General features: G+C 41.4%; 1 protein-coding gene across 1 annotated transcript; it reads left to right on the forward strand.

Annotated features, from left to right (window-relative positions):
- Positions 1-475: 475 nt before the first annotated feature.
- On the forward strand, positions 476-27,742 carry usp13 (ubiquitin specific peptidase 13). Its single transcript, XM_053864552.1, has 21 exons — positions 476-783; positions 5,284-5,409; positions 7,034-7,094; positions 10,300-10,421; positions 10,744-10,886; positions 11,320-11,504; positions 11,935-12,032; positions 12,122-12,312; positions 13,034-13,105; positions 14,570-14,675; positions 15,238-15,363; positions 15,524-15,677; positions 15,751-15,925; positions 16,005-16,093; positions 16,563-16,685; positions 19,327-19,350; positions 19,719-19,862; positions 21,555-21,724; positions 23,394-23,586; positions 23,954-24,038; positions 24,769-27,742. Exons 1-21 carry the CDS (start codon positions 673-675, stop codon positions 24,863-24,865), a joined length of 2,595 nt encoding a protein of 864 aa, XP_053720527.1. The 5' UTR covers positions 476-672; the 3' UTR covers positions 24,866-27,742.
- Positions 27,743-27,806: the final 64 nt, after the last annotated feature.

A 27,806-nucleotide genomic window follows, 5' to 3' on the forward strand; every position in this document is an offset into this window, starting at 1 on the left:
CTTTAGACAAATAAAGCAATCCCCGATCACAGTATTTTATTTTGTGGTATTTTCAGATGATAACGGTAACAATGATGTAATCGATTTGTTTTTTGTTAGTAGTAATTTGATGGGTGTTTTTCCATCGAAATCATTGTAGAAATGTACATTATACGAAAAAACAACAAAAATGCAGTAAATTATTACTTTATTATTATTTTATAATAATAATAACAATAATAATAATAATAATTATGTCCTCCCCAAATGGCAGCGCTCAAGCCAAGTAGAGTCATGGGGCCATTCATTTTTCGATATTGTAATGGTCTTCAACAAGTGCAAAATGTCTTACTAAAACATGAAAACATATCACGTATTTTAATGTGAGACTGTGATGTTTATGAATCGTCCTCGGAGGTGGGAGGGGCTGCGATCGCAACTACGTCATCACAACAGAGGGATGTCATCTGCGCAGGTTTTTTAAATTTATTTATTTTTAAATCGAAAACGTGAAAAACACCTCCATTAGCATTTGCGCGTTCAGCTCCACGGCGTGTGCAGACTCCACCCGGCTGTTGTTTTATTTTTATGATTCTCAGCGTCACATCCTCTTGGACGGAGGAATGTAGAGACGGAGAGCTTTTAAAAATAGCATCCCCTCTCTGACAGCACTGTGGTGCGAGAAGCAGGAAGATGGCTACAGACCTGGGAGAGCTGCTGGTCCCCTACATGCCCACTATTAGGGTTCCCAAAACAGGCGACAGGGTCTACAAGAGCGAGTGCGCCTTCTCCTTCGACTCCCCCGTAAGTGTCTGTGTGTCCCGCCGCCCCAGGAGCGCTGCGTTCGCGGGGCGTCTGTTTGTATGTGTCTGTGCTGGTGAACGACACATGTGAAGGCGTGTGCGTGCGAGGAAAAGAGGGGGAGAGTAGTCTGAAACCCATCCTTTCATGGGGGGAAATAAATAAATAATGAAGCGTTGTTTTCATATAAGAACAAATGACTACCACCGTCGAGCTCAGTCTGCAGTAACTAGCTTAGCCACGGTGGTTGCTACATCACCTGTTTGAAATTTGAAATTCTTTTGATGGATTTAAACCACTGCAGCTGTGTCAGTGACACATACGTTTTCAGTCACCCACATGACATGGTAAGCAGTTCATTTGGTCTGGTTTACACCTCCTCATTCCTTCCCTGCTAGTGGGAACGTATTCCTTACGAGTGACAGCAACATCTCACCTGAGGCACTCGAGAATCCCCTCCCTGAACTGTCTTTACAGCTCTCCTCCATGTCTCAGGTGGATGATCGCGTTCCTCAATGTCTTCGCTTTACACTGCTCAGTCTTTCCTGGTTTTTCCTCATGCCTCAGTTTGAAAGCAATTTTGCTTTTAGAATCACAATACATGGACCTAGACTTGTGGGGAGCAAAAACAAACCAAAATAAACAGACACAAAAATATAGAGAGCCGCCAATGATTTTTGATTTAATAATTTTGGTCAATGCATGCGTTAAAAGAAAATATTTGTCAAATTCAAACCGAATGTGACGTAATAAGCCCATACGCTTTGTATGTTGTTGCTCAGTTTTTGTGTTCTACATGGATTACAGTCTTCTTTATATTTAAATGCTTCAAATGATTTTCATTAATGGAGATCTACTACAAATTAGATCAGGGTGATCCACTTTTTTTTGTAATATCACTTTCTCCTGATCAAAACAAGTGTACCTTTGATTCCCCTTTATTTATGTCTTGTTGTAAAATATTATGTTTTGTTTAACTTATCAACGACACTCTCAAGTTTTCAGACATACTTCCAACAACAGTGTTCTGTGTTACTATACAATCTTACAGTGAGGCTGAAGTCAGAGGCTTTTTATTTGGAAAATATTGATCAGACTGAGGCTAGAATCTAATAATAATCTTTATTTTGTGTTCTAACTGGGTTATGCCATTATAGCAATGATTGGTGAGTTGCTCTCAAAACAATACCACAATAATCATACAACTGTAACTTACTTGACATGACTGTGTCTAACAATTATTATAAAAGTGAATTGTGATTGACAGTCAAAATATATTTTTGATTTGCAGTGCTTCTCAATGAGTGACAAAAACTATATTTTCTGTCATTGAACATTGAAAAAGAGATAAGTAAACCCAAGTCACCCTTCATTTTTGGATTTTAGCTTTTCAGTCAGGTGGAAACTTCAGCCACATGGTCCATGACAATGTCTCATTCATAAATACTCATGTAATGTGTGCTGAGAAATGTGCCGTTCTGTGAAAGAACTTTCTTGGCTGAAACTGTTTTTAAAGGTGACTCAGCTGTCTGGAGTTCATCATGTTGGCCCAAGCGCTGGTGTATTTTTACCCTTGCACTGTGGAAGCTCAGATGTCACTCTGAGCCACTTTAAGGTTTATCACAGCTGTCTGTGAGGCCTGTGCTGATTGTAGATTTGGGTTAGTTCGAAAACGGCGGCTTTGCAATGGAACAACTCAAGTGGTTGATATTAGGCCGGGATGTTTGTGTCCAGTGGATGTGTTTACTGGACTTATAATTCCAACAAAACCAGCGTTGTACAATCTTGAATGTAATGTTTAGTTCAGATATCAAATAACAGCTCTTTAAAAAATGGAATCTGAAATGTCCGAATTTGATGTAAAATACTGGATAGTTGAAGCGATTTCCTTTCATATTTAATGCTCCATTAAGTCTGAAAAGTCCTGGTGCTGAATTCACGGTCCAGTCTAAATGTTATGGATTTGACTGAGGTGTATGACGAAGTTCGGCAGGATGTGTTTTTAAAAGAGTGTAGAGATATTGAATAGCTCCCCAAATTTCCAGTCTTCAGCTCCAAAGCTCACATTGCAATAGAGTCGAGTCAGCTATTGATTCAGATTTCCTGAATCGATTCGGTTTGATTCCCAAGGGTCAGATTTGATTAAATATTGGCTGGGGATATTTCACTCACAATATCAATTTTGCCTGAATATAATATTGATTCTCAGTGGAGTAATGCCATTAATAGTAAAAAAACTCTTTCTCTTGCATTGTCAACAGTAGTAATGTTAAATTCTGCTTCTAACTATAGGTTCTACTACAGTAATCGATTTGGGAATTTCACAAATCAATGTTGGGCTTTGCAGAAGAATATAGATTCGAATCGATCAGTTGATTGAAAAAAAAACATCCCTACTGAAATGCCATAGATTAGATCCACCTGCTTCAGCATTAACTAGAGACTTGTACTAGATCCAATGATTATTTTCAAAGACGTCTTTTAACAGTCAGAGAGCAACATACAAAGATGTAGGTCTCAAATTTGATTTTGTTTTCTCATCTCGGAATTCCTAACCAAAACATTCTTGGAGAATAAAACATTACTGAATGATGTAACTGGCCATTGTCTTTCCTCTGAGCCAGTTACTTCCTGGGCAGTTCTGCACATACGCCCACACAGATTACCGTATTTTCCGGACTACAGAGCGCACCGGAATATTAGCCGCACCCACCAAATCCAAGAAGGAAAATGGATTTTGTTCATACATAAGCCGCACCGCTCTATAAGCCGCGGGTGCACCGTTGCTGTCTGCGCCACAGAAAATGCATGAGGATCACTTCTAGCGATCCTAGTTTTGAAAACGGGGTCCAGTGTCGAGACTGACTCATGAAACAATCTTGCCAATGTTCTGAACTCCAGTCATGAACTCCTCACATCTTATTTACATTTAAAGTGTTCAGAAAGCGCTGTTTTCACCCTCCAGTACATCGTCTGTGTCAGCAGAGCTGCGGACACGCGGGCGAAAACAGCGCAATTTGAGCGCTTTAAAGGTAAATAAAACGCCCGTGATGTCATCGGTTTGATGTGACGAAGCTCAATATTTTTGCCAGCAAAGAGCATGCTCATTAGACTGTAAAAACTCGGGATGCTCCGAGAGACAGGGAGAGCACTCAGCTGAAGCAGCGCGGTGTCTTCAACCTCTTTCATGAAAGTTCTCACTCTGGACGGTTGCAAACGTTTCAGATTCACTGATTCAACGCTGCATCTGACACACACGAGACTGCAGCGGATTCGGCTGTGGTTGATTCCGTCTTAAAACGACACCTGAGAAAGGCTGCTCATCTGGCGCGGTGAAATTAATGATTATTTCTCGGGCAATATGCTTCGCGTTCTGGACGTCACGCTCAGACCGGCGAGTGTCGCGAGTGACCGCTGGTTCCTGCAGTTTCACTTTCATGAGCACCAGAAAACTCTCTGTGCTCCGTCAAGTGCTGGTGTTTTAAACATCGTATTGAATTCGTGGCGTTGACGCCTTTTAACGTGCATGTGCTGCAGGATGCAAACTTGACATGACAGACTGAAAAAAGCTTCCGCGTTAGACACGCCGTTGCCAAGCGAGTGGCGAGTCGGGAGGGAGGAGCGGACGCATCACAAACCGCGGGCGGTGCCTCATCAGAACGGCTGCTGTCACGTGATCGGATTTTGTGACCAGCAATGACAGGCAGTGATCGGCTTTCACAGATCACAACGAGTTCAGCCTTTCATAATCGGTGGCCGATTGATTGGAATATCCCTGTAAAAATCAATATATTAGCCGCATCGTTTTATAAGCCGCAGGGTTCAGACCGCGAGAAAAAAGTAGCGGCTTATAGTCCGGAAATTACGGTACAATAAATATGATCGCCCCACATTTAAAAGGGACAAATGTCTTTTACTTAATACACCTAGTGGTCCCAAGACCCCAAATATCATAAAAGTCACACAATAGATAGTTACAATGTTGGTTTTACAGTTCTTTTTTAGTTACTGCTTTCTAAACATGTGTTTTGAGTCTGCTGCTTAAAAATACTTTCTGGTCCTGAAATGTGGAGCTGCATCCAGTGTTTGGCGAACGATAGGCTCATTGGCAATGCTCTGATGAGGACTAACCAGCCAACTGTTCTGTTACCTGCCACCTCAATACCTCTAGTTTTGTTCACAGCAACTGCAATAAAAGTGTTTTATTATCATTGTGTCTCCAGAGCCAAATCTGGCTCCCCAGAAATTTTTATCATGTGAGATTTTTGCTGTGCTTCTATTTCCCAATGATGTTATGCCAGACAACACTCGTATGTAGCATCATTGGATGCCAGATTTCTGGTGTGCGGTATGTAGATGTGTTTCTGTCAAACACATAATTACGACGAATAAGTTTAAAGTTACAGTTTCTTTGTCTGTGAAACTGCAAAATCAAATGGAATGAATTTTGTGTGTGTATTTTAAAGCTTGTTTAACAAACTTAAACAACGTTTTTGTGTGCAGGAGTCAGAGGGAGGTCTGTATGTGTGCATGAACACATTCCTGGGATTTGGACGAGAACATGTGGAACGACATTATCGCAAAACCGGACAGAGTGTTTACATGCATCTCAAAAGACACGTCAAGGAAGTAAGTCCACTGGTCACTTTTGTTGTTGCAAAACAACGCAGAAAATTGGTGCTTGTCTCTGAACAATTGCCTGCATAAATCATAGTGATGGAACTTCAGTGTTAAACACAAGAATGTAACACACTGTAATCACAAGCAAAAAGTATTCAACCTGAATTCTTTCATCAAAATTGGTCTGGCTGTCCCTCTGAATGATGTGCTGAAGTGCAGTTTGTTGTACCCAAGTGACACATGACGGCCTGATTTCTTATTGTCTGTAGACAATAAGACAGTAAGACTGTAGAACCAAACCACATTTTTGTAGGTCAGGGAACTTCTACGAGACAGAGCCAAAACGTTTGACCCAAGTCTAGACATGAATGCATGAGATACATTTCAACAAATATTTATTTAACCACACAAATTTTTGTTATTTTACTGCACAATAATTTTTCTTTATTCTATTATTTCATTAAACACATGGTTTGATTGGAATTTTTCATACTAGATATTATAGAGATGATATTGGTTGGTGTCGGGTGGTAAAAATGCATGATTTCACGTCAGACTTCCTGTGGTCCATAGAGTGGCAGTCACTACTCTAGCTGGTGGGAGAAAACACAGGGGTGTGTACTGCACAGCAGGGCAGAGTAGATGGGTGAAGAAGCATGGTTATTATTTGTTTTGTTCTCCATCTGTTTATTTTGACATTAACAAAAGAACATACAGATTATTGGACAAAATCACTTTGGTGTAAAATGCCTGACTTTGATGTCATGAACTGATGACCGATCTGTCTTCACTTCTATTATTAAACTTAATGAAGTCGGATTATTGAATGAATATTAATGATTCTATTAGTATCAGTCGATTTCCTTATTATGTACAAGGTCCATTGAAACAGGTTTCATACACTAGTCTCAGATATTTGGACACTGAGGTGCAAGTGAAAATTCAAATGTTCCCATTACATTTCCTCTTTTAAAAAGGTATCATGTGCTTAAGGCTTCTAACACATGTACACTTCCTGTTTCCTTTACAAACAATCACATTAACCTCCTTCCTTTGGAGTGAACAACAAAGGTCTGGCCTCTGGCTCTCTTCTCTTACAGTCTCTAATTGCTCCCAGATAAGCTGTGGTTTGTAGAGAGCTGCTATTTTCATGCTCAGATCACAGCTGCTCACCTACTGCAGACCACCGTGTCTGCTGTTTTTCCCTGAGCTCCACCATGTCCCCAGTGTGTCAGCGCTCTTGATCAGTCTGCAGCGTCCTCCTGTCCGTCAGCTGAACCTGACCGCACTGGAGACCGGTTCAAGTGTGCATCCATGTCTGAGCCCTTCATGTTTGTAACGGCAAACAAATGCAAATACATCATTATAAACAATGGCATCTCAAATTTCAACAGTCAGCCTCCAACCAGAATAACTGTAGAGTCATCAACAAGAGTTTTTGATGTTGTGCAGACTATGTCGGGGTTTTCCCAGTGCACTGTAACCAAATCTGGATGCTCCACCTTCTAAGCGTCTATTTGCAACCTGCTGCAAACCTTCTGCTGAACTGTCGGTCTGACAATTGTTTTGAGGAATAACTGGACACTTGTGACGTTCGATTTGGTTGATATTATCCTTCTTGCTCACTGCACAGAAAGCCACGGGAGCCGCGGGGGGAGCCATTCCTAGAAGAAGAAATGGAAAAGTATTCCTAGGTAACCTCTATTCTGCTACGATCATTCATGAAATCACAGTATTTTCAAAGAAATTGAAACCATATTGAACCTCGCATTCGTGTTTAAAGTTAGCAACGTAATTGAAAAAGGTGTTGTATTGGACATCAACTGAGTGAAAGAAGTACTGATGAAAGCCACTTCAGAGAATGACCATAGTCTCTTCCAATATCCGGACTTGGCAACCCGGCAACTACCGGGGCGTCAAGCTGGCTGCATGAGGCTGCTGCGCTGGCGGTCATTTTCCTTAGTCAGGGCAGGCATAGCAAATGTGCTTTGCTGCCCCCGCAGGTCAGATGGAAGTTTAAATAATTCAGACCGATAGACTTCGTCCTGCAAGGTTTTATTAAGATGTGAAACATTGGATATATCTAAGCTTAGTGCTTAGCGAGGGGTAAAGAATGTGATGTCATGTGGTTTCGCCGTTTCACTTACTGAGGTGTTGAACTGCAGCAACAAATGTTTTGCCAAGATGAGACGTGAGTCAATTTGCTTTCCATTAGCAAACCAGAACCAATTTACAGTAACACTGCATCGTCCATTTTTGTAGTCCTTTTTTGTCAGTCATTCGTGCAAATGGAGCATTTCCTCCGAGGCAGCCATTTTGCTAACTTTAATGTGCTATAATAAAAAAATGACAAACATTTACATTTTATATTAACACTACTGTAGTAGTTGTGTGAGATTTGACAACTGAAGGAAAAAAAAATAAGGCGCCATTAACTTTTACATCAACTGTAATTGGATGGTTTTCTGGTTTTGGCAGCAACTGTGTATATTGAACTGTATTGTAATGAAACCTGGAAACACAGAAGGTTGAGTGTTAACAGTATACTCTCTTGTCTGTAAAACGAGTGGAAGATGTTCAGCTCCTCACTGGCCTGGTCATAAATTGAGTAAGGTGGAAGCTGTTAGTAAAGCTGTTCTTTGCAACCTGATATTCGCAGTTGAGGATTGAATAAGCTTTGTGTTTTGATTTGTGAGATCACCTGTGAAAACTGAAGGGCACTCAGACAAGCTTCTGTTATTGTTTGTTCCACTGTGATGGCCCAACCCTCATTCTGTGCCCAAGGCCTCAGATATTTCCCATGATGAGACTTGTCCCTCTCTCTGTGCTCCAAATATAGCAGGTTTATTTGTATATGTGGTTGGTAACTGCTCTAAATCAAAGCAGCCCACTCTGCACCCCTCCTCCTCCGTGGCTAGAAGGGGGGTGCCGGGTTTACAGTGCGTCCTCTTCCTCAGCTGCCACCACCTGTCAGCCCTCCATCATAGCGACACACTTCAACAGTGACGCTGCTCGGCGTGGACTGTGTTCCGTTCAACCCTCCTGAATGTTTTGCTCTCAAGTCAGAATTTCACATCAGAATATCTAGTTCAACTCCAATTGTCCTATTTTTCTTTGAATGTTTGTCCTACTTAAATGTTTCAGCTCATCAAACAAGTCTGAATCGTCATCAAAGCTTAGAAGTAAACACAAAGTGCTGATTTTCAAAGGACGTCACTGTAAAACAAACCCACTTGGTTCTGTGTGAAAACGTGATTGGCTCCTAACCGTAATAACTACGTTGGGCCACCAGTAACATCAATAACTGCAACTGACTGCTAACAGAACTATGACACTCATCTCAGCAGAATTCTGCCAGAGTGGAGGAGTTTCAACCATGAAGTTTTGTCCCACTGACTTTGACTTGGCCACTCCAAAGCTGTTATTTTTCTCCTGCCATCTTGAGGTGGACTTGCTGGTGTGTTCTGGGCAGATGTTTGCTGTCAGGGCCGGAAAGGCCTTCTCTGTCAGTCTCTTAGACCGGGGGTTCTGAACCTTTCCCAGAACAAATGGGCCCAGAGTCCATTCAAGCAATGAACTGATTCATTACTGTTGATTTCATTTGTGATCAATAACCATATTTAATCTACTTACGCATAAACAAACCTTGTGAAATGGCATGAAACCATGTGATCATTGCAAGGTATTTGTCATCAGAGTCCAACCAGCAGCAGAACCAGGTGCAAGTCATATTCATCAAATTTACTAAAGAAAAAACAAAAATAAATGCACTTGATGCAAACTGTTGAGAAAATTGGAAACTGAATACAATTCGGAATAAAATAAATATAATAAAACCATGTCTAAATATCATGAAATAAAACTGATATATTTGATTGTAACTCCAAAGAAGATACAAGTAAAGTGTAAATGACAGTATTGCCATAAAATGTTCTAATTAATTTTCAAAACTGCTTCACTGTTGGGGTGTGCTATCACTTTCTTTATCATTTTTTTCTTTTCAAGAACTTCTCCATTTTTTGTTAGCTGTCACAGATTTGATGCTGTCAAGCAAACTACTGCCACCATACGTGACTAATGTATTAAAATGAGCGTCTCGTGGCCCTCACAGCCCAAAGGTGTAAAACAAAAAAACTTTTAACGGCCCTCTAGGGGGCGCTCGCGGCCCAAACATGGACCCCGGCCCTATGGTTAAGAATCACTGTGTTAGTCTATCAGATCTGGAGTCTGTGACACTGAGGTCTAGAAGTCTGTGTGAGAGACTGAAATAGGGAGATGACATGAAATGTCGCTGATGATCTCAATCACTTTCTTTCTCATTTGTTCCTGAATTTCTTTGGATCTTGGTACGACGTCTAGTGCTTGAGGATCTTTTACTTCATCGCGTAGCTAGAGAAACTGAAACCAGCTGTGATAAGCCTCAGTGTTTCTAAAATATTAGCCACTATTTAAATCTGTTTGATGATCTGAAGCATTTAAGTGTGACAAATCAACAACCAAAATAAGAGCTCATGAAGGCGACAAACACGTCTTCACACCACTGCATGTATTATCTCTGTATCCAGTGATCTAATAGAGAAAATTGCTCCTCCATGATGTTACTATGTCCAACATGCAAAGTCATGCTACCAAAGATAAACTGACCACTCATCATCATTGCACTGACACAGACAGGAACTTCTCAGCCTTTTAGAATCAAAGTCAAGTCATATTCCTGACCCAGCCAGATACATTTCAGAAATCATTTTATAATGATTGCTGTGACTGTACCCCCTTAGAGTTTGGTGACTCATGTGGCATGAATAATTTGTGAAGAGTTTCATCCATGTCCTGCAAGTGCGCGGTAAGTTTATACTCCTCTGTGCTCATGAAAGTGCCTTTATGCCCCCTCTGTTGAAGACTTGGAGCTAAACCGTGATTTTAACGGAGAGGACTATGAATATGAGGACGAGGCCAAGCTCGTAATTTTCCCTGATCACTACGAGATTCCCTTACCAAATATTGAGGAGCTTCCTGCTCTGGTCAGTGAGTCGGTTTTGTGCTGTGACTAGAGCATGCAGTGTGTCAAGTGAATCCCTTCGCTTCTACAATTCACCTTAAACCTTTATTTTTACATGTGGAATTCGTGAAGTCACTTTTTTTTTTTTTTTTTTTTAAATAAATTAACGCTGCTGCTTTGTTGACCTGGCTTTGTGTTTCATTTTGATATTAAAACAACTTATTTAGTTGCATGCTTTCTTTTTTTCTCACTATAGTCCTGCTAAGACTGATGCTTGCACTTTTCTTCTTTTGAGCATTTTTCTGAGCTTTCATTCACTCATCAATTTTTTGCCGCAACTTCAGGTGACCATCGCCTGTGATGCAGTTCTCAACGCACCGTCAGCTTACAAGAAGCAGGAGCCAGAATCCTGGGAGGAGGAGATCCAGGTATCCAGACATGCAAGGAGCCTTCGGCAGCTTGACAATGGAGTCAGAATCCCACCCAGGTTGGTGACACCCGAGTCCAATTCTCTTCGCCACCCACATTTTATGAAACATGACTTTTTGCTGTTTGCTCCCTGTTTTTGGCCAAATTTAGAATGATAGATTTTTTTCAGGAAATACTACTACCATTAGTACTACTGCTACTACTACCAATAATACTATTACATAAGACATCCTCTTAGAAACAACGAGGTGTTAAAATGTTGATGCTTCTACTTTTACTGGTGGAAAATTGAAAACAATGTGATTTCATTTGTGTTCTCATGTTGAAGATGTGATTATTATTGGCCTCATATGTGATGATAAAACAGTATATTGTTTGGTTTGATTGCTCCTATGTTTTCATTAACATGTGATAAGGTTCTGCATTGTTGCTGTCTGAAACTTGGATCAAGCCCACAGGACCAAGAGTTTGTCTTTTCCCTCTGCCTGCAGTGGCTGGAAGTGTCAGAAGTGTGAGATGAGGGAGAACTTGTGGATGAACCTGACGGACGGTGCTGTTTTCTGTGGGAAGTGGTTCTTTGATGGGAGCGGAGGCAACGGCCATGCTCTGGATCACTTCAAAGAGACCAACTATCCTCTTGCTGTTAAACTGGACACCATCACCCCGGATGGAGCAGGTGTCACATCCACTCTTTGATTGATGTATTTGAGCTTCTATATGGTACTAAGGCTGTTAACAGACGTAATAGAAATATGAGGTAACTTGAACAGCATTAGAAATATTAGCGAAAGAAAACCAAAATACGTATGAATGTAGCTGAGGTAGGAAAAATCAATTGTTTCCCAACATTCATTGTGTTTCAAATGACTTAAGTTCAAATATATATAACATACATGGATTTTATGTCACACAATTGGTCTTTTACTATTCAATTTATTTTTATATCCCAGTACCCTCAACATCTTGCAGACCTCAAAACCTGATATCACCACCTTTTGTAGTCATTCTTAAGTATATAGAAAGTATATTCAAATATTCAATTTAAAAAAAATATTTTTTACATGCAATTCCCACCAAATTTGCTGATTAGCGGTTTTCTGTTTCAGACGTCTATTCGTTTGAGGAAGAAGAAGCTGTACTGGACCCTCACATATCAGAACACTTGTCACACTTTGGCATAGACATGCTGCAGATGCACAAACGGGTAAGCTGTTTGAATTTGAACGTGCTTCAAAGAAAAATAGTTTTTACAATTCCTGACTAAATCCCATATCCTCCACCTGTCTTGTTCAGACAGAGAATGGCCATCACACAGAAAACAATGCACGGCCGCGAGTCAGCGAGTGGGAGGTCATCCAAGAGTCGGGCATGAAGCTGAAAGCAGTTTTCGGTTCTGGTTACACAGGCATTAAAAACCTGGGGAATAGTTGCTACATCAGCACAGTGATGCAGGTTCTCTTCAGCATCCCAGACTTCCAGAGGATGTGAGTACAGCTGCATGTGACTTCTTGCATGACGTGGGAACTGATTTGAAATATTTGGATTTCAATTTGGATGTTTGACCTACTTGTTTACTATTATATGCACCAAAGTGATAATGACATTCATTTGTGGTCAAGATGTTTAAAACAGAGATCAGTTTAGAAAGTGGTTGAAGTTGTGGCAAAGCTCATTTAGGGCAGGGACATGGATCACATAGTGTTGTAGTTCAAGATACACATTTTTGACAAAGTACGTTCAACAGCTTCACACACTTGGACACTGTACTTGAGAAACTGAAGTTAAACACTTCACATACATTTTCATTGAGGATGAAGTTTCCTAGCGAGACAGAAATTTAAAAAATTTAAAATAAATTTAAATTCGTACTTGTTTAGTGAAGATGACGGAGCCCTTCATGCAACACACTATGATGTGTCTGTGATTCCGGGGTAAGACAAATCTGGTCTCTGGTTTGCTTGTGGGTGTATTATTTGAGCTAATTCCAAATCTTTGTCCTTTATACAATTTTAGTGTTTCTCATTTTTAAAATGACAAAACATTTTTAGATCATACTCTCTGTTGAAACAGTCACTTTTCAATAAGTACGAATGAAGAGTAGATTTTGTTTGTCTTAAAAGCTGTAACCTGATGATGCTGTGAGAGTGAAAGTGTGTGTCTGCCCATGTGCTCTGTTGGACCACGCTCATGTATTTCGATCTTCAGGTATGTTGGAAATCTTCAGAGGATATATGACTATTCACCTCTCGACCCAACCCAGGACTTTGCGACACAAATGTAAGTGACACTGGCCTTACGTAACGAGTGACATCAGCAGAAAAGTTCCAAGTGTGTTTAAGAAATCTTTCATTGTAGTCATTATGCGGTGTACTTGATTCTAATCTGTGTGAGTTTGTTTCATGCCACACACACTGACCTAACCCTCTCGCTATCAGTGATGAGGCCAGAGGAGTGAAAGAAATGTGTGTCATGTGAGAGACACTGCCAGATGATAGTTATTGACCGGCTCCTGTTCTTCTTGGTCGGGAGATTTGCGCAAGAGTTTCCATCAGTGACAACCGCCACTAAATGGTCTATAAATACACATGTGAAAGACAAATGAATACATAAATAAATGAAATAAAAATAATGTAATGCAATTAAAAAAATCTGTATGTGAACTTTGAGAGTGAAAATGAATAAGGTTGCACTACAAATATTAAATTACCGATTAATACTGTTTTAGACTAGACATGCACTGTTACAGCATCGACCACTGTCAGGCCTTTTATTTGCATCCACACTGTAATTTTGTTTATCACCCCTCATCATTGTAGTGTTTCACCGTTCCTTTGACACTCATAAACGACATGAAGAAGAGATGGCTCTGCTGGTACTGTGCCTTTGTTTGTGCTAATAAATTCACCTTTTTCATCATGGGCACATGAAAAGCTATTTTATTGCAGGAATTTGATTATTTTTGTGTTTTATTAAATTAAAATATAAAATTTCAGCATGTTTTAACCAGAGCTGGTCATGTGACCGCATTCGTCTTTCGTGTCATTGAAAGCCAATGACTTTCTTTAGAATGTTTGTGAATTCAAACAAACCTGTCTAGCTTCTAGTTTCCAAACAGCCCTGAAAGTTTCATCAAAACATGTTTATCCATTTTGAAGTTATTCTGTTTCTAAGCAAACAAATGCACCAACGCCAAAACCAAAACACTAATGTCCTGAGACATTTTGCTAGTGAAGGGCCGATGAGGCTTCATGAAACAGTGTCCTCATTTTCAGAGCCCACTAGATGGCACTCTACTCAATAAAGTCTATGGATTTGAACTATCATTTCATTGAATGTTCACCTCATCTTTAACCCAGCAGCACCACCTGCTGAGCTCTAAAAATATGGACACTGTTCCATGACGCCTCACTGGCCCATCAATACGTTTTGCTAGACAAGACTAGACAAGAGACACAGCTTTCTTTCTTGACTTGTGGTGTCTGCTGACTGATGTGTATGAAGTAGTTTATATTTAAATATCCACTACAAGTCATTTATTAAGCAAGTAAGAGTAATGATTAACATGAAAAATAGCCTAAATCTAAATCAATTGTTATGAACCAGAATATGCTATAAATATATTGTACAATATCACAGACTCTGTGAAGTTATTAAACACAAACACAACAACAAATATTGGCAGTGAAGATTATTCGCTGATTTCTGATGCTGTCATGCTTTTGTTTTGTGCGGTCTTGACAGGGCTAAGCTGGGACATGGACTGCTCTCAGGCCAGTACTCTAAACCACCCATGAAATCTGAGCTCATTGAACAGGTGATGAAAGAAGAACACAAGGTGTTAAACTGGGTATGTTCGGCTTCCCAACGAGGTCTGCCACTAACACAAGCATGTTTTTAGTGCATTTTTCAGAGTCTAAAATTAGGAGGCGCTGGATGCTGATGGAAATGTGCTTCAGTTTTTGTTCCATCTACCCATATTAAGTTTTAAAAAGTAAATATTTACCATGTAGCCTGTGCTTTCCCAGTTACACAAATTGTGGTTGTCACAGCAGCCAGGAAATGTATAAACCGAATGTCACTGTCAAGTTTATGCTTTCATTGTTTTCAGTTTTATTTTTGTCATAACTAAAACATTGTGATGTCATTCCTGTCAAAATGAGGAAAATACTCTGAGATTAAAAAAATATGTTTTTGTCTCATAAGCCATGCCCTGACATAGCCTCACATTAAACCAAATAACAATCAGAAACCTCTTTGAAACAACCTTGCCAGTTAGTTGACAGTCTGTCAGCATCCCTTCTCCGCTTGTTACTTCATTATTTGCCGTTCTGAAGGAGGCGACGATGAGTCCCCGTCTGCTGGTGACTTGAGTTCATAATCTGTCTGGCATTTGGTTCTTTTCATTCCAGCACCAGCAGAAAGGCATCTCCCCCAGAATGCTGAAGGCCCTGGTGAGCCGAGGACACCCGGAGTTTTCCTCCAACAGGCAACAAGACGCGCATGAATTATTTTTGCACATAACCAACCTGGTGGAGGTGAGTGAACATGTGGGTTCTTTTTTTCCCTGCATATTTAGTGTGTATGAAGACCCATAGGTTCAAGGTACACACTTCATTGTGTGTTTGATAGTGATATTGAATTATTATATTGAAGTATTTAAAGCATAGAATCTGCTGTTGTTGTTGACCCATGCAGAGGAACAGTGCAGGCTCTGAAAATCCAAGTGATGTCTTTCGCTTCCTGGTGGAGGAGCGCGTTCAGTGTTGCCAGACACGGCGGGTTCGATACACCCAGCGGGTGGACTACTGCATCCAGCTGCCAGCTCCGATTGAGGCTGCCACCAACAGAGGTGCAGGATCAATATATAGCTCTGGATTCTTTCTCCATTGACATGGATTTTATCTAATTTGTCTGCTTTATAGAGGAAATTCTGGCCTTCGAGGCCAAGCGGAGAGAAGCTGAGGAGAACCAGAGAGCTCCCCCGGAGCCAGTCAGAGCACGAATCCCCTTCACTGCTTGCCTGCAGGCTTTTACAGAGCCAGAGAATGTTCCCAACTTCTGGAGCTCCGCACTACAAGCCAAGTCTGCTGGAGTGAAGTCAGTCCCTCCGAATCCAAATGACAAATGACATGCTATGTGCAGCTCTATAATGGGCATTTCTGCTTTTGTTTTGCAGGACATCTCGATTTGCTTCATTCCCAGAATACCTTGTCATCCAAATAAAAAAATTCACATTTGGAGTGGACTGGGTGCCCAAAAAATTAGGTAACTCTCTTTATTCTCTCTTCTTTTAAGTCTCTTCGCGAAGTTGGCTCGCATTCTCACCAAAGTAAAGAGTGGAGAAAGTTAGAAATTGTGATAGTGATGCGTTTAAGTCACTTCTCCAAACCCTCAGTAGGTGGCACTGTTTGACTTGGTAGCGTGAAGACCTCAGCAGTTTTCATTTACAGCCTTCCATACAAAATGCGAAGTTTGTAGACACTCGTTAGCAATGTTTTTAAGACCAATTTGTACTTGTACCTATCCTAAGAGTGTACTTGTGTTGATAGTGTAAACTAAACATGTTCAACTTGAATGACTTAACTTAATAATTCAATGGAGACGTACACAGATTTTGAAGGAACAAACTGATGTTTGTTGATATGTAGTCATGCAGTATAAATATATTAATGAAGTGATATCATTTATTATAGTCTGAGTTATATGTTGTTTTATATTGTGTGTTTGTGTTTAGATTTGGCCATAGATGTCCCAGACTTCCTCGACCTGAACCGACTTCGAGCCACTGGACTGCAGGCTGGAGAAGAGGAGCTTCCTGATCTGATGCCCCCCATCGTGCTCCCAGAAGACACCAGAGGTACGTTTTTGATTTGTTTTTCAACGCCATTTCTTCTGTTTTGTCATGCGTTTTTCAACTTGACAATGAGCTTCTTTATTAAAGGTTTTATTGAGTTGCTTGGAAACCATAACCAAAGTGTTGAAATATTTTTATAATTGAATTTACTGAACACAAGCTCTTTCTCATTTACTTTTATTGCTATTCTGGATACTTCAATTTGAATTTCATTCTGCTGAAAGCAGCACCACACATTTGTGTTCTTCTTAGTTTTGGGATCAACACAACACGACAAACACGAGCGGTTATAAAGGAGAGCAGCACTTTCAGAACATGCTTTCACGCAGGTAAAGTAGGCGTCTTTGTGGCTGAATCAAATGATCCATGAAATTACCTTCACGCTGATATGCAACAAAATGCCCCCTGCACCCTCCTGCATTCTGCTGGTGTCATATTGAGAATAAACCAACCATTAGGTTACTCTTATACATTTACTCATATTTACAGCGATTTCTTCAATGTGCCAATGAGAGAACAATATTTTTTTTGGAAATGTTGCTGTGAGTGGTTCCTAAATTCCACACTTCTGCAGCCAATTCACAGGCATGATTAAAAAAAAAAAAAAAATAAAGCTGTCACTCTGCTTTGTCTATGTTGGGGCCATAATTAAGGTTCTTTTTCTGTCTGCAAAGTTCCGCTGCATCAAGTTTTCAGTGTCCTCCTGAATATTTTACAAGGAATGAAATGTTCTGTACCATCTCACACTCCAAACTCAATCACAAAAATGGGTCCGCATAGCAACACAAAGACACAGCCGTGTCTGCAAAAAGCCTTTTCACATGTTCACACGCCCAGGAGGTTATTTGCTGAACAAAATCGGCCACAGACTCGGTGGACAAAACAGATATCTGAACATGTTTGTCTGAGTGTTCCTCCATATTTTAGTGGCAAACGCTGTCTGCTGTTTCTACAATCTCTGACCTACATAAGGGAGCGTTTTCAGAGCAAAACTTTAGATCATAACTCATGGCATGTGTTTAAAAACAGTACGGTGTCTATGCTACTGAATGTGTTACATCATGCACACGCTCATCTCACGCTCATCACAGCTTTCCATCGCTATATATAGATTTTTAGATTGCAATCATGCAGTTATGAAATTTCACTCTTTCAGCCAGGAAAATGTAGAGAATTTAGAACCGGTCCCGAAGGGCCTGGTCAAACACACACAGTTTATCCAATGAGGTGTCAGCTGAAATGAGCAACACCAGACTGACAATCAATTGACTGCAGTGTTCAAAGACATGATCGGTGAAGCTGTGTGCGCAAGTTGGACTGGCACAAAAACCTGCTCTATCCCGGCCCTGTGAGGACCGGTTTGAACACCCCTGCTATCGAGCCCAAGGACGGCAGCCAACACTAATTGGGGTGAATAGAGATGGGGCCAGAGAACAGCCTGGGAGGAGGAAAGGGTGTCTTGACAGGCTGTCGAGGGGCTATATGTGCTTGTAGACCCAATTACATTGTTGTATTCTTATCTGCAGCTTCCGTCCACTTGAGACTGGGGTGTTTTGGTGCTGTTGAGTGGACCATATAGAAGGAACTGATGTAGTAGTCAATGGCACAGAAATACTGTTCAACCTAACTGCCAATGCCATAGAATCTTATTCTCTTGTGTTCTTCAGAAGCCACATTTGTGGATTTGAATCATCCTTCAAGTTCTGCCGTCCGAGTATAAATTGTGCTCTCTCAGCTGTGAAATGAAAATAAGTCAGAACAAATAGTAAACTGCTTTCAGTAGATTTTCTGACTTATTTATTCCACAGTTACGTGATCGACTCTGGTGGCCAGATATCCACACTTGCCATCAGCGATGATGAATGGCCTCTGACTCCCCAACTCTACTGTTGCAAAACATTGCTCATGTGTTGGATATCCCACCTGAATATTGATAAACGAAATAGAGTTTCTTCGAAGAATGAAGGATTTCTGTCCTAAATATTTCTGGTTGTTGTATGGTGGGTTGTCAGAGTTCTAACTGTGGACTCAAGTTTGATAAACTTTGCAGTAAAGTAAAGTAGAACACTCATTGGTGTTGGACGGGTGTAGGATTCTTTTTTTCATCCTACAGTGTGGGTTTTTGCAGATAATATTTGTTATTGTGTTAGGGTTGCCCTCTCACCTAGCTTGACAAACAACAGTACCCAATTTCCATTGCCAAAATTCATACGCGACCATTCATATGTCATGACCTTTTCAAATGACTATGATCAGGTCCATTGCCGAGGCCCGTGCTTGTGTTCATAGAACAGGAGTTACATTCAGTTAACCACTATTTTTCAAGTCTGGATAAACACTGACCGATTTGTGGCTCCTGAAACACACTCACGACTTGTCTAGACACCGGTGCAGATGCAAGATTAAATTTTCACCGCTGTCTTTTGTTCAATGATGAATTAGCAGTTCAAGATATGAATATGAAAACCAGAGGGCATAGAATCATAGCGAAACGACTCATGAATTAAGATAATGTGTGTCTTCACAGTCTAAAACAGCCATGTCCTACTATCTCAGCCATCTACAGGAATCTATATTTGGCTATTGCATTGCTAATGTGGACGGTTTGTTGCATCACTCCTCATCTTTTCTCCTCTTTTCCCAGACAACTCCATGAGCTCTTTAGATTGTAAGTATCTCATTTGTTCTTGTGCCTTTATACGTAACACAGTCCTGACAAATGTATTTTGGTCCCCGGGCCGCCGTGATGGATGCTGTTGAGCTAAACAACTGATCATGTTCACTGGAGCAGGTGCTGCGATTGCTCCCTCAGCTAGACAAACTAACTTTTCCATGTGGCTCTGCTTGTTTTAGTCGCTGCTTGATAAATAATCTCTGAATGGAGAAGCAGTCCTCAGGGCTCCTTCTCTTCTGGTCTCTTTGTTTAATGAGGCCCAAAGAGAACACCACAGCAGCTCTTTTTCATTCTAAAGAGGAAGCGGCAGTGTTGAATCAGCACCTGTGTGTTTTTTGTTATTGATGCTTCTTATTCCGCAGCTCCAGAAATAGATGAGGCGGCAGTAATGCAGCTGGCGGAGATGGGCTTTCCGCTGGAGGCCTGCAGGAAGGCCGTCTACTACACGGGCAACATGGGTCCTGAGATGGCCTTCAACTGGATCATAGCTCACATGGAGGAGCCTGGTGAGATGCCGTCATCGCATGCATGGATGCAGCGCAGTCAGGCGTCTAACAGTTACTTAATCAATGACAGTGTGTGCAGTGGGGCGTTTAGAATTAGGGGGTTTGGTGGAAAGTGCTGCCATAGTAGGAGACGGGTCACCAAGCTTGATCCAAGAAACATTTGCTGTCTTTGCTCTGTAAAAGAAACAGTGATTATTCTGCCTTAGACATGCAGAAACGCACCAAACACTCGCAGGTCGAGTGGTCAAAAGCTCCTAAAATAGCAGGTCTTAAACAGATTACAAAAGAAAGCTCATAGCACAGACCACTGCCATCATCACTGACCTCTTTTGCTGAGGAAGACTTTGCATTTCCACTGGACCATGTTTTCACAAAGGGTCGCCAGATTGGAAATAACATCTCCATATCTAGATTTTAGTCTCCTTCCTGATACATGTGCCTCGAGGGAAGTGAGCATAACACTGATATTTGTCCCTCTATGAAATGTTACATTTTGAAAGCAGGATAGTATCACAAACCATTATAATATAGCTTTGGAGTTAAAGACTTTCTCGGCAGTGTTGTCCGTCCACAACTCAAAATAAGAAGGGGAAAAAAAGAAAAAGAAAAACATCACCTCAGGTCAACGTGCCAATGTTCACATGTTTGACCTGGACAGACCGAAAATATTGGTGACAAATATCTGCAACAGCTGAAGCCAAAGTGCTCCCTTTAGTTCATCAGCAGTCCTGGGAAATTTTGTTTCGATGGTAGAGCGGTCCTCCCACTGTCCCACAGTCCATTCACTGATGACTCTCTTACTTGTAGGTGTGTGCTTGGTTGTCAGTGATGGTGTTCTCTACCTAGTGTTCCTAAGAGCTAGGATACCAAGCTGATCATTCTTTTTATAGAGCTGGGTTTGTCGCTGTGTCTGCAAAAGTAGCATCATCATTTCTTTTTCATATCTATGGAAAGAAAGTGCAACGCCATGATCTAATGCTCCTTGTGCCTCAGAGTTAGTGTTGCCTTGTTTTTCCTTTTCACAGTAGAAGTAGACATCAAACCATGTTTCCATGTTTATCTTTTATTCTTGCCATCATCATATTTAAATATAGTAACTTCTTTTCCTTCTTGTTATTTACTTTCTGTAACACAGCATGTATCCAGCACTTTTCATTGCTAAACTACTTGTTTTCAGATTTTTTTTAAATACCTCTCAAGACAGTTTTGACTGACTTTCCAAAGTCAAAATCATATTTGATAAGGTTGAAAAAAGTCTCGGAGCAGAGAAGTGAACCTCTTACCTTTAATTATTTCAGGAAGACATGTTGTACAGTGGAGAGAAATCACAGGAGCCTTCAGCTTGTTAGTTGCTAAATTGGCCTAATGCATCTGCAGAATGAGTCTCAATCCTGCTGAGTCATGTCCTGAAATGTGCTTTCTTCCATTCTGCCTTGCTAAGGTCTCAGATCCTAACTCTGGGACTTGTGTTTTTCTGAGACCATTTTCTTCACGTGTATATGTTCAGTGGATTTATAAATGTAGTCATCATGACAACTTTAATTCTGAATTCTCAACTCTAGCTTTTAATTTTCTGATTTACCTTCCCTGTTTAGCATATGATGTTTTTGATCTTCTACATAATTATATGTAATTCCTAATTTATATAATAAATCTTGTGATGTAGAATCAACTTCCCGCCTTTCTCTTCAGACTTTGCAGAACCTCTGATGCTGCCCTCCATGTTGGATCCTGGTCCCTCCACCAGTGACGCCCCCATGGGTGCGACACCACTGGACAACGCCCCCCCTGAGGAGAGCATCTCCATCCTCATCTCAATGGGCTTCCCTCGCACACACAGCATCCAAGCCCTGAGAGCCACGGTCAGTCAGGCGCCCGACTTTCTTCTGACTTGATTCCAAAATATCCAATTCATGAGTGGTTTATTATATTTATATGTTTGTTAAGCTGAAGCTCTACGCACAAGGGTCACATCAGCATAGAGAGAACTCCATGCTGCATGGTTTTGCTCTTCTATTCTGATGTTTTTTTAAACTTATAGCACAATCTCATTTATTCTCCACGACATCACATTCTTTACCACAGTGCACCTGGAGTTGGTGTGCAATGAAAAATGTTCCCTGCCAAAGAAAGTTACGTCATTGATCTGTGTTATTTGGATCGATTCATTATTTTTGTCTGTAATTTATTCATCGAAATGAATCTCTCTACGTCCCAGCCCCAGTGTGAATCAAATTAGGTGAAAAATATTTATTTATATCGTGTAGACTTGTGAGTGAAGCCTTAGCTCTCAGTGAAGTGCAGTGCTGCGGAAGATAAATGTGTATTAAACAAATGAGTCTGATATTAGACGAGGGCAGCAGGAGCACGAGACGTCGACACACAGCCCTGTCAGTTATTGAGGACTTGGCTGGCCAACTTGTTTGCCTTCCAAAGTGCACGTCTAATCGGTTTTTCGTGTCAGAGTGATGAAAGATGGCTGCAAATAGTTCCGACAGAATCTGGATGGCATCACTAATTCTCACCTGGGTTTGTCTCGCCCCCACGCAATTCCACACAACACTGTGTTTGTGTTGTACCGCAGGACCGAACATGTGCTCGTCATCTGAACTGCAACGCTGCAAAGTTCTGCCTTTTCAAGCTTCTCAGTTACACGGTTTCAAACGGCACCATCAGCAAAATATAAAAAGCTGCAGAAACTGAGAAGAAGCTTCCTTGTTTACAGCCTCTCGTGACTCTCCGCCCTTCGTGTGGCTTCGGCGAGATGTGTTTCTCATGAGGGGGCAGCGGTGTGAGGCAGCAGGGATGGTCACACGGCCGGGTTATTATTAGCTCGAATTTAGCCGCCATATTTTTCACCTCAATGACCCAAACTGGAGTGGAGGAGGTGGACATTTTACTGAAACCTTCTATCCGTCACAGTCATTCTCCAGGAATCACAGTTCTATTTTTACCCTTGAAAAAAATCAGATGGGTGCCTGCCTGTTGAAGTGTGTGTCGGGAGGTCACAGGAGGAAGAATAAAGCAGTGACATTTTGTAAAGCGCATCTTTAGTCATACAGTTATTACTGACTTACCATGGTCTTGCGTCCTGCGTTCATCTGCTTATCTCCAGGGGAAGGGCTGAGCACCTGTATTCACCCAACAACTTTTACATCTGACCAGCAACTAGTGATGGGCCACTGAGGCTTCATGAAACAGTGTCCTTATTTTCAGAGCGCAGCAGGTGGTGATGTTGGGCTAAAGATGAGGTAAACTTTCAATGAAATGGTAGTCTAAATCCATATATCCATTTTGAATAGAGAGTGCCATCTAGTGGGCTCTGACAATGAGGACATTGAAGAACTGCATCATGTCTGTCGACTGTTGAACACCACTTGTAGTAAATTCTTATATTCTCTTATAGTTAAGAGAGACAAACGTTTGAGTTTCAATTCAGTTCAATATTAAAAGGATATTTCACTGAAATCCATTCTGGCTTCAGTTTTCACTTGTGTCATCAGTAAATGAAGTTATCAATCCTACTCTCAGAACAACAACCTGGAACGGGCCCTGGACTGGATCTTCACCCACCCGGAGCAGGAGGAGAGTGACCCACTGTCAGACATGGCCGACACGGAGCCGAACGACAACGCTTTCTCAAATGCACACAACTCACACAGCGACTCGACACTGTCACCGGACAGGGAGACGACAGGGCCCCGGGTGAAAGACGGACCGGGACGTAAGTCAGTCATTTCTAGCCTGAAACAGCCGACATGCTATTTCTGATGTATTGCTAACACTGCTAACCCCTCATCGAAATTATGGACATCAACTCCAGCTTGTATTTATAGTAGACACTGTGGACTAAAACAGAACTGGATCAGAGTCTAAAACTGTGCGCGTGACATTTTCACTTACTAAATAGTGTCAGATGATTGTTGTTGTCTCGAGTTTCCCTGCTGAGGTTTCATTAGAAGCTCAACATCGAGCAGTAGAAATGATGAGGCTGGAGTAAGTGAAGTGTCTGTCCTGAATGAGCTCTTATTTTCTGAGATACAATCGAGACGAGTATTTGCTTGAGTCTTCATGTCCAACTTTCTCCTCAGGGTACGAACTCTTCGCCTTCATCAGCCACATGGGAGCGTCCACCATGTCTGGACACTACGTCTGTCACATCAAAAAGGAGGGAAGGTGAGTTCACAGGCATCTCTCCATGAAGGGGTTTGTTCTCTCTCATGTTCTGTTGTCATACTAAGATGTGCTTGCATCGACGATAATATGTATTAATATCAAATGTAATTGTGAAGATGCTGAGGTTCTCTCTGGGAGTGAGCAGGATGGATAGGATCAGGAAGCAGTAGATCAGGGGGACAGCACATGTGCTCAGGTGTTTAGGAGACAAAGTTAGAGAGGCTAGATGGAGATGGTTTGGACATGTACAGAGGAGAGAGAGCCAGTACATTGGTAGATGAAGATGTTGAGGTTGGAACTGCCAGGCAGAAGGTGGAGAGGAAGGCCAAAGAGGAGGTTTATGGAAGTGGTGAAGGAGGACATGAGGTTTGTAGGTTTGAGAGAAGAGGAGGCAGAGGACAGGGTGAGATGGGGGAAGATGATCCGCTGTGGCCACCCCTGAAGGGAGAAGCCGAAAGAAGGAGAATTGTAAAAACATTACATTTTGAGCGGACAAGTAACTAGTAACTGCCATGAGACTCGTGACGTTTTTGTACCACAAAAGCTAATAATGGATGCTGTAATTTACACTGGCAGCTGCTGATGTTAAAGGTTTACCTTCACAACAAGTGGCACTTGGCTCCACTCTCTCCCCAGTTATTGGTGGCATAACGTCCTCTGCCCCCCTCAAGTTACAGTAAAAAAGTGGGCTGGGTTTGCGGTCCTCCTCTAATGTCCCTCTCCTCTCAAGGTGGGTGATCTACAACGACCACAAAGTGTGTTTGTCAGAAAGACCTCCTAAAGACTTGGGCTACATCTACTTCTACCATCGACTGTCGAGCAGTTAAAGTCATCTCCCAAATCCTCCCCCCAAATCTGCAACCTTTGAACAACCTCTGTCTTTCACCTGGAAGACGACAACAGCGGAAATGATGGAAACAACCTCTGCCACCAGCCGCTGGCCTCGTGGTGACATCATGGTGGAGCAAACTCTGGTGCGAGAGGGAGAGCGACGTGCTGCCTGTGCTTCTGTGTTTTGCTTGAATGTAACATTTCAACGGTGTTGTTTTTGTAAGACTTTCTCGACAGTGTTAGCGAAGAGGGCTGTGTGCAATGTTTGGGAGCGCTGTGATGATTGTTCTCTGCCTTCACTTACTGTGCCAGTCGTCACACCAGTGGTGCATTTTCATAAAAATGTAAATTCAAATATCACTGAAGTCCCGCCAGTATTCCACTGCCAGCACCTGACTCCCGCAGGAGACTTTGAATATTACTTTGGAACAAACAAAAAAGCATTTCAGAATATAATTTATCTGTTAGTAATTGAAAGCATAGACTGAATTTCAAGTCTTGTTTTGACTTTTGCAGAAGTAACATATGCAAGTGACAGACTACATAAGCAGATGAGCAGGATTCTGTTTCATCTAGACACAAGGAGCCCATGGGTTTTATTTAAATGCGCTAGCAATATGATTTCAATTTGTGTTTTCCAAAAGCATTTTTTTTTGGCTCCAAAAATTCTGTTTCTGTTCAACAGAAGCATGCAGCCGTAATGTTTTCAATCCAGTCAAACACATACATTTTTAAAATTGCCATCTGCTCAGCAAGAGTAGTGAGGCCGTCTATCGTTGCAAACATTGCAAAATATTTGCAACACACAGCCGACCCGGTTCGGTCTCTTGTCATTTTGACAGATTGAGATTACGGCCCGACTCTCAGACTTACTGTAACACATTGCGGTGTGAAAACTTTGTTAAAAGACAGCGAGTGTTATACCTGCTCATGATTTCATGGGCAAAACGTAGGAAATTGGATCCCTCCTGAATCATGGCACTTGAGCTTGACAGCCAGTCCGGACAAATGTTGAGCTGAGCTGAAAGGAAACGCTGTGAATTTACTGGTTAACCACTGTCCGACCCACACCTGTGTCATGAGATTTGGGAGATAAACGTGAGGTCACAACTCCAAGAAAGGTGTGAGGAGTCTCTTATAGAGATAGGGAGAGAAGCTCCAGCATCCAGGAGAGGCTCAGCGTTGAGCCACTGCTGGAGAAGTTGGCTCATTTAGCTGAAAGTCCCCAGGTGAGCTGTTTCCTCAACTGCTCAATGTTGACTCGACTATGTCCGTGGTTTTCATGGAGGCTTATTGTCCCACTTAAAACAGCTGCTGCCATGACCGGACCTTGAGTGAGTGGAAGAAAATGGATGATTTTGATCCATTTAAATCGCAATATTTAACACGGACGTCCATGTTATGCAAACAGAGTTTCCGAGCTGGGAAACTACTGGGCAACAAAAAGTATTCATGTAAAAACAGAACGTATTTATTAGCAATGTCAAGTTCATGTTCGGGTCACGAGTTGATCCAAGACACGAATGTTCCGCCACAAAACTTGTGAGGATCTTTTTAGTATTTTCTGTTTGCTCACGTTGTGTCTGAGATGTCAACTAGTGATAAAAGGTGACGGAATTTTCTCAGTGATGGAACAAACATATCAGCTCATAACTACAGCTTGAGATTAATAAAAAGATTGCAGGGTCATCAGTGTAAACCGTGAACCTTCCTTTCATATCTGCATCTGACCTTTTATTTACTATTTAAAGCAATATGCAAGACAACAAAACCTCTGTCAGATAACATGCTGCAGCTCTGGAATGTTTTCACCCATCGTGGGGTTGAATGTACAACAAGGCGACACATGTAAATCAATGCCTTTTTCTGTGCTCATCCACGTATCTACCTGTGCAGAGGAATGTATCTCATCTCAATTTGAACCTGGTTTTACTTTTTGACACTATTTTTGCACAGTTGCGGTACGCAGGTTGATGATTGTGACCTTCAGTGGAGCTAATAAAAGCAAAGTTCCATTGTGAGAAGTTGTTTTCTGCCAGTTTTGAATTCAAGTTTCAAACATTTGTATTTAAATGTCAAGTCCTGGTCAGCCAGGGTCGTGAGCTACTGGAGATAACCTGGTGAGAGGAACTGGAACATCATTTCAAGAGTCTGATACAGCCTCTGGAACACTTTAAAAAAAGGTACCTATTATTGTGATCACTTTAGACTCAGTGTAGAGCATCAGAGAATCCAAAACTGAATGCAAGAGTCTGTAGCGTGAATGTGTCTGACAATTTCTTTCTCCGTTATCGCATATAACATCAGTCATTTGTGGGCAACAAGCCTTCAAGTGACTTTAAACAGTTTGACCTGATGTCCAGCATCACTGAACGCCAGCTACCTTCCTACCTTCGCTGACCTTCTCAATAATATACCAGCTCTATGCAAGTTCTCTCATCTCCTCAAATTGATCTTAAAATGAAAGTCTCCTGAATGTTTCTGACCTGCTGAAGTTATTGTGATGTTTTGTGATCAATGTCTTCTAAATATCAACTGCCTTTCAGCACCTTTGCGTCTGCTTTCTTTGCGCTGGTTTCCACTTCGTCTCTTCCAAAAGGCTTTTCTCCGGCAGCTTGAAGGTCACCACAGCTACCAGTTGTTTTGCTAACATCAGAAAATGTTCTTCACGTGTTTTTATGATGTTGCCTTTTGTTTTTTGGAAACAAGTTTGTGCCACTGCTGTAGGTTTGCTGGTCTAGTTTCCGAGAGGGAGCCGACTTTTGTAACGCTATTCCAAATATGGCTTTGGTGAATGTGAATAGAGTCGGTACATGGCACCGTTTACTTACTTACTTTGGGTAATTTAATAAAATGACACCAACGTGAATCATTTTGTGTTTTGATTAAAGAAAACAAGACAAAGATGTGTGAAACAACAGTTTTATTTTAAAAGTT

Source organism: Synchiropus splendidus, chromosome 1 (genome assembly GCF_027744825.2).
Source record: "Synchiropus splendidus isolate RoL2022-P1 chromosome 1, RoL_Sspl_1.0, whole genome shotgun sequence".
Classification (NCBI taxonomy): Eukaryota; Metazoa; Chordata; class Actinopteri; order Syngnathiformes; family Callionymidae; genus Synchiropus; species Synchiropus splendidus.

Excerpts from the sequence above, each read along its gene's own strand:
- usp13 (XM_053864552.1), top strand. The coding sequence starts at position 673 with ATGGCTACAGACCTGGGAGAGCTGCTGGTCCCCTACATGCCCACTATT. Across the intron at positions 12,313-13,033 it reads ATCCCAGACTTCCAGAGGAT|GTATGTTGGAAATCTTCAGA; the intron begins GTGAGTACAGCT and ends TTCGATCTTCAG. Across the intron at positions 19,863-21,554 it reads AGCTCACATGGAGGAGCCTG|ACTTTGCAGAACCTCTGATG; the intron begins GTGAGATGCCGT and ends CTTTCTCTTCAG.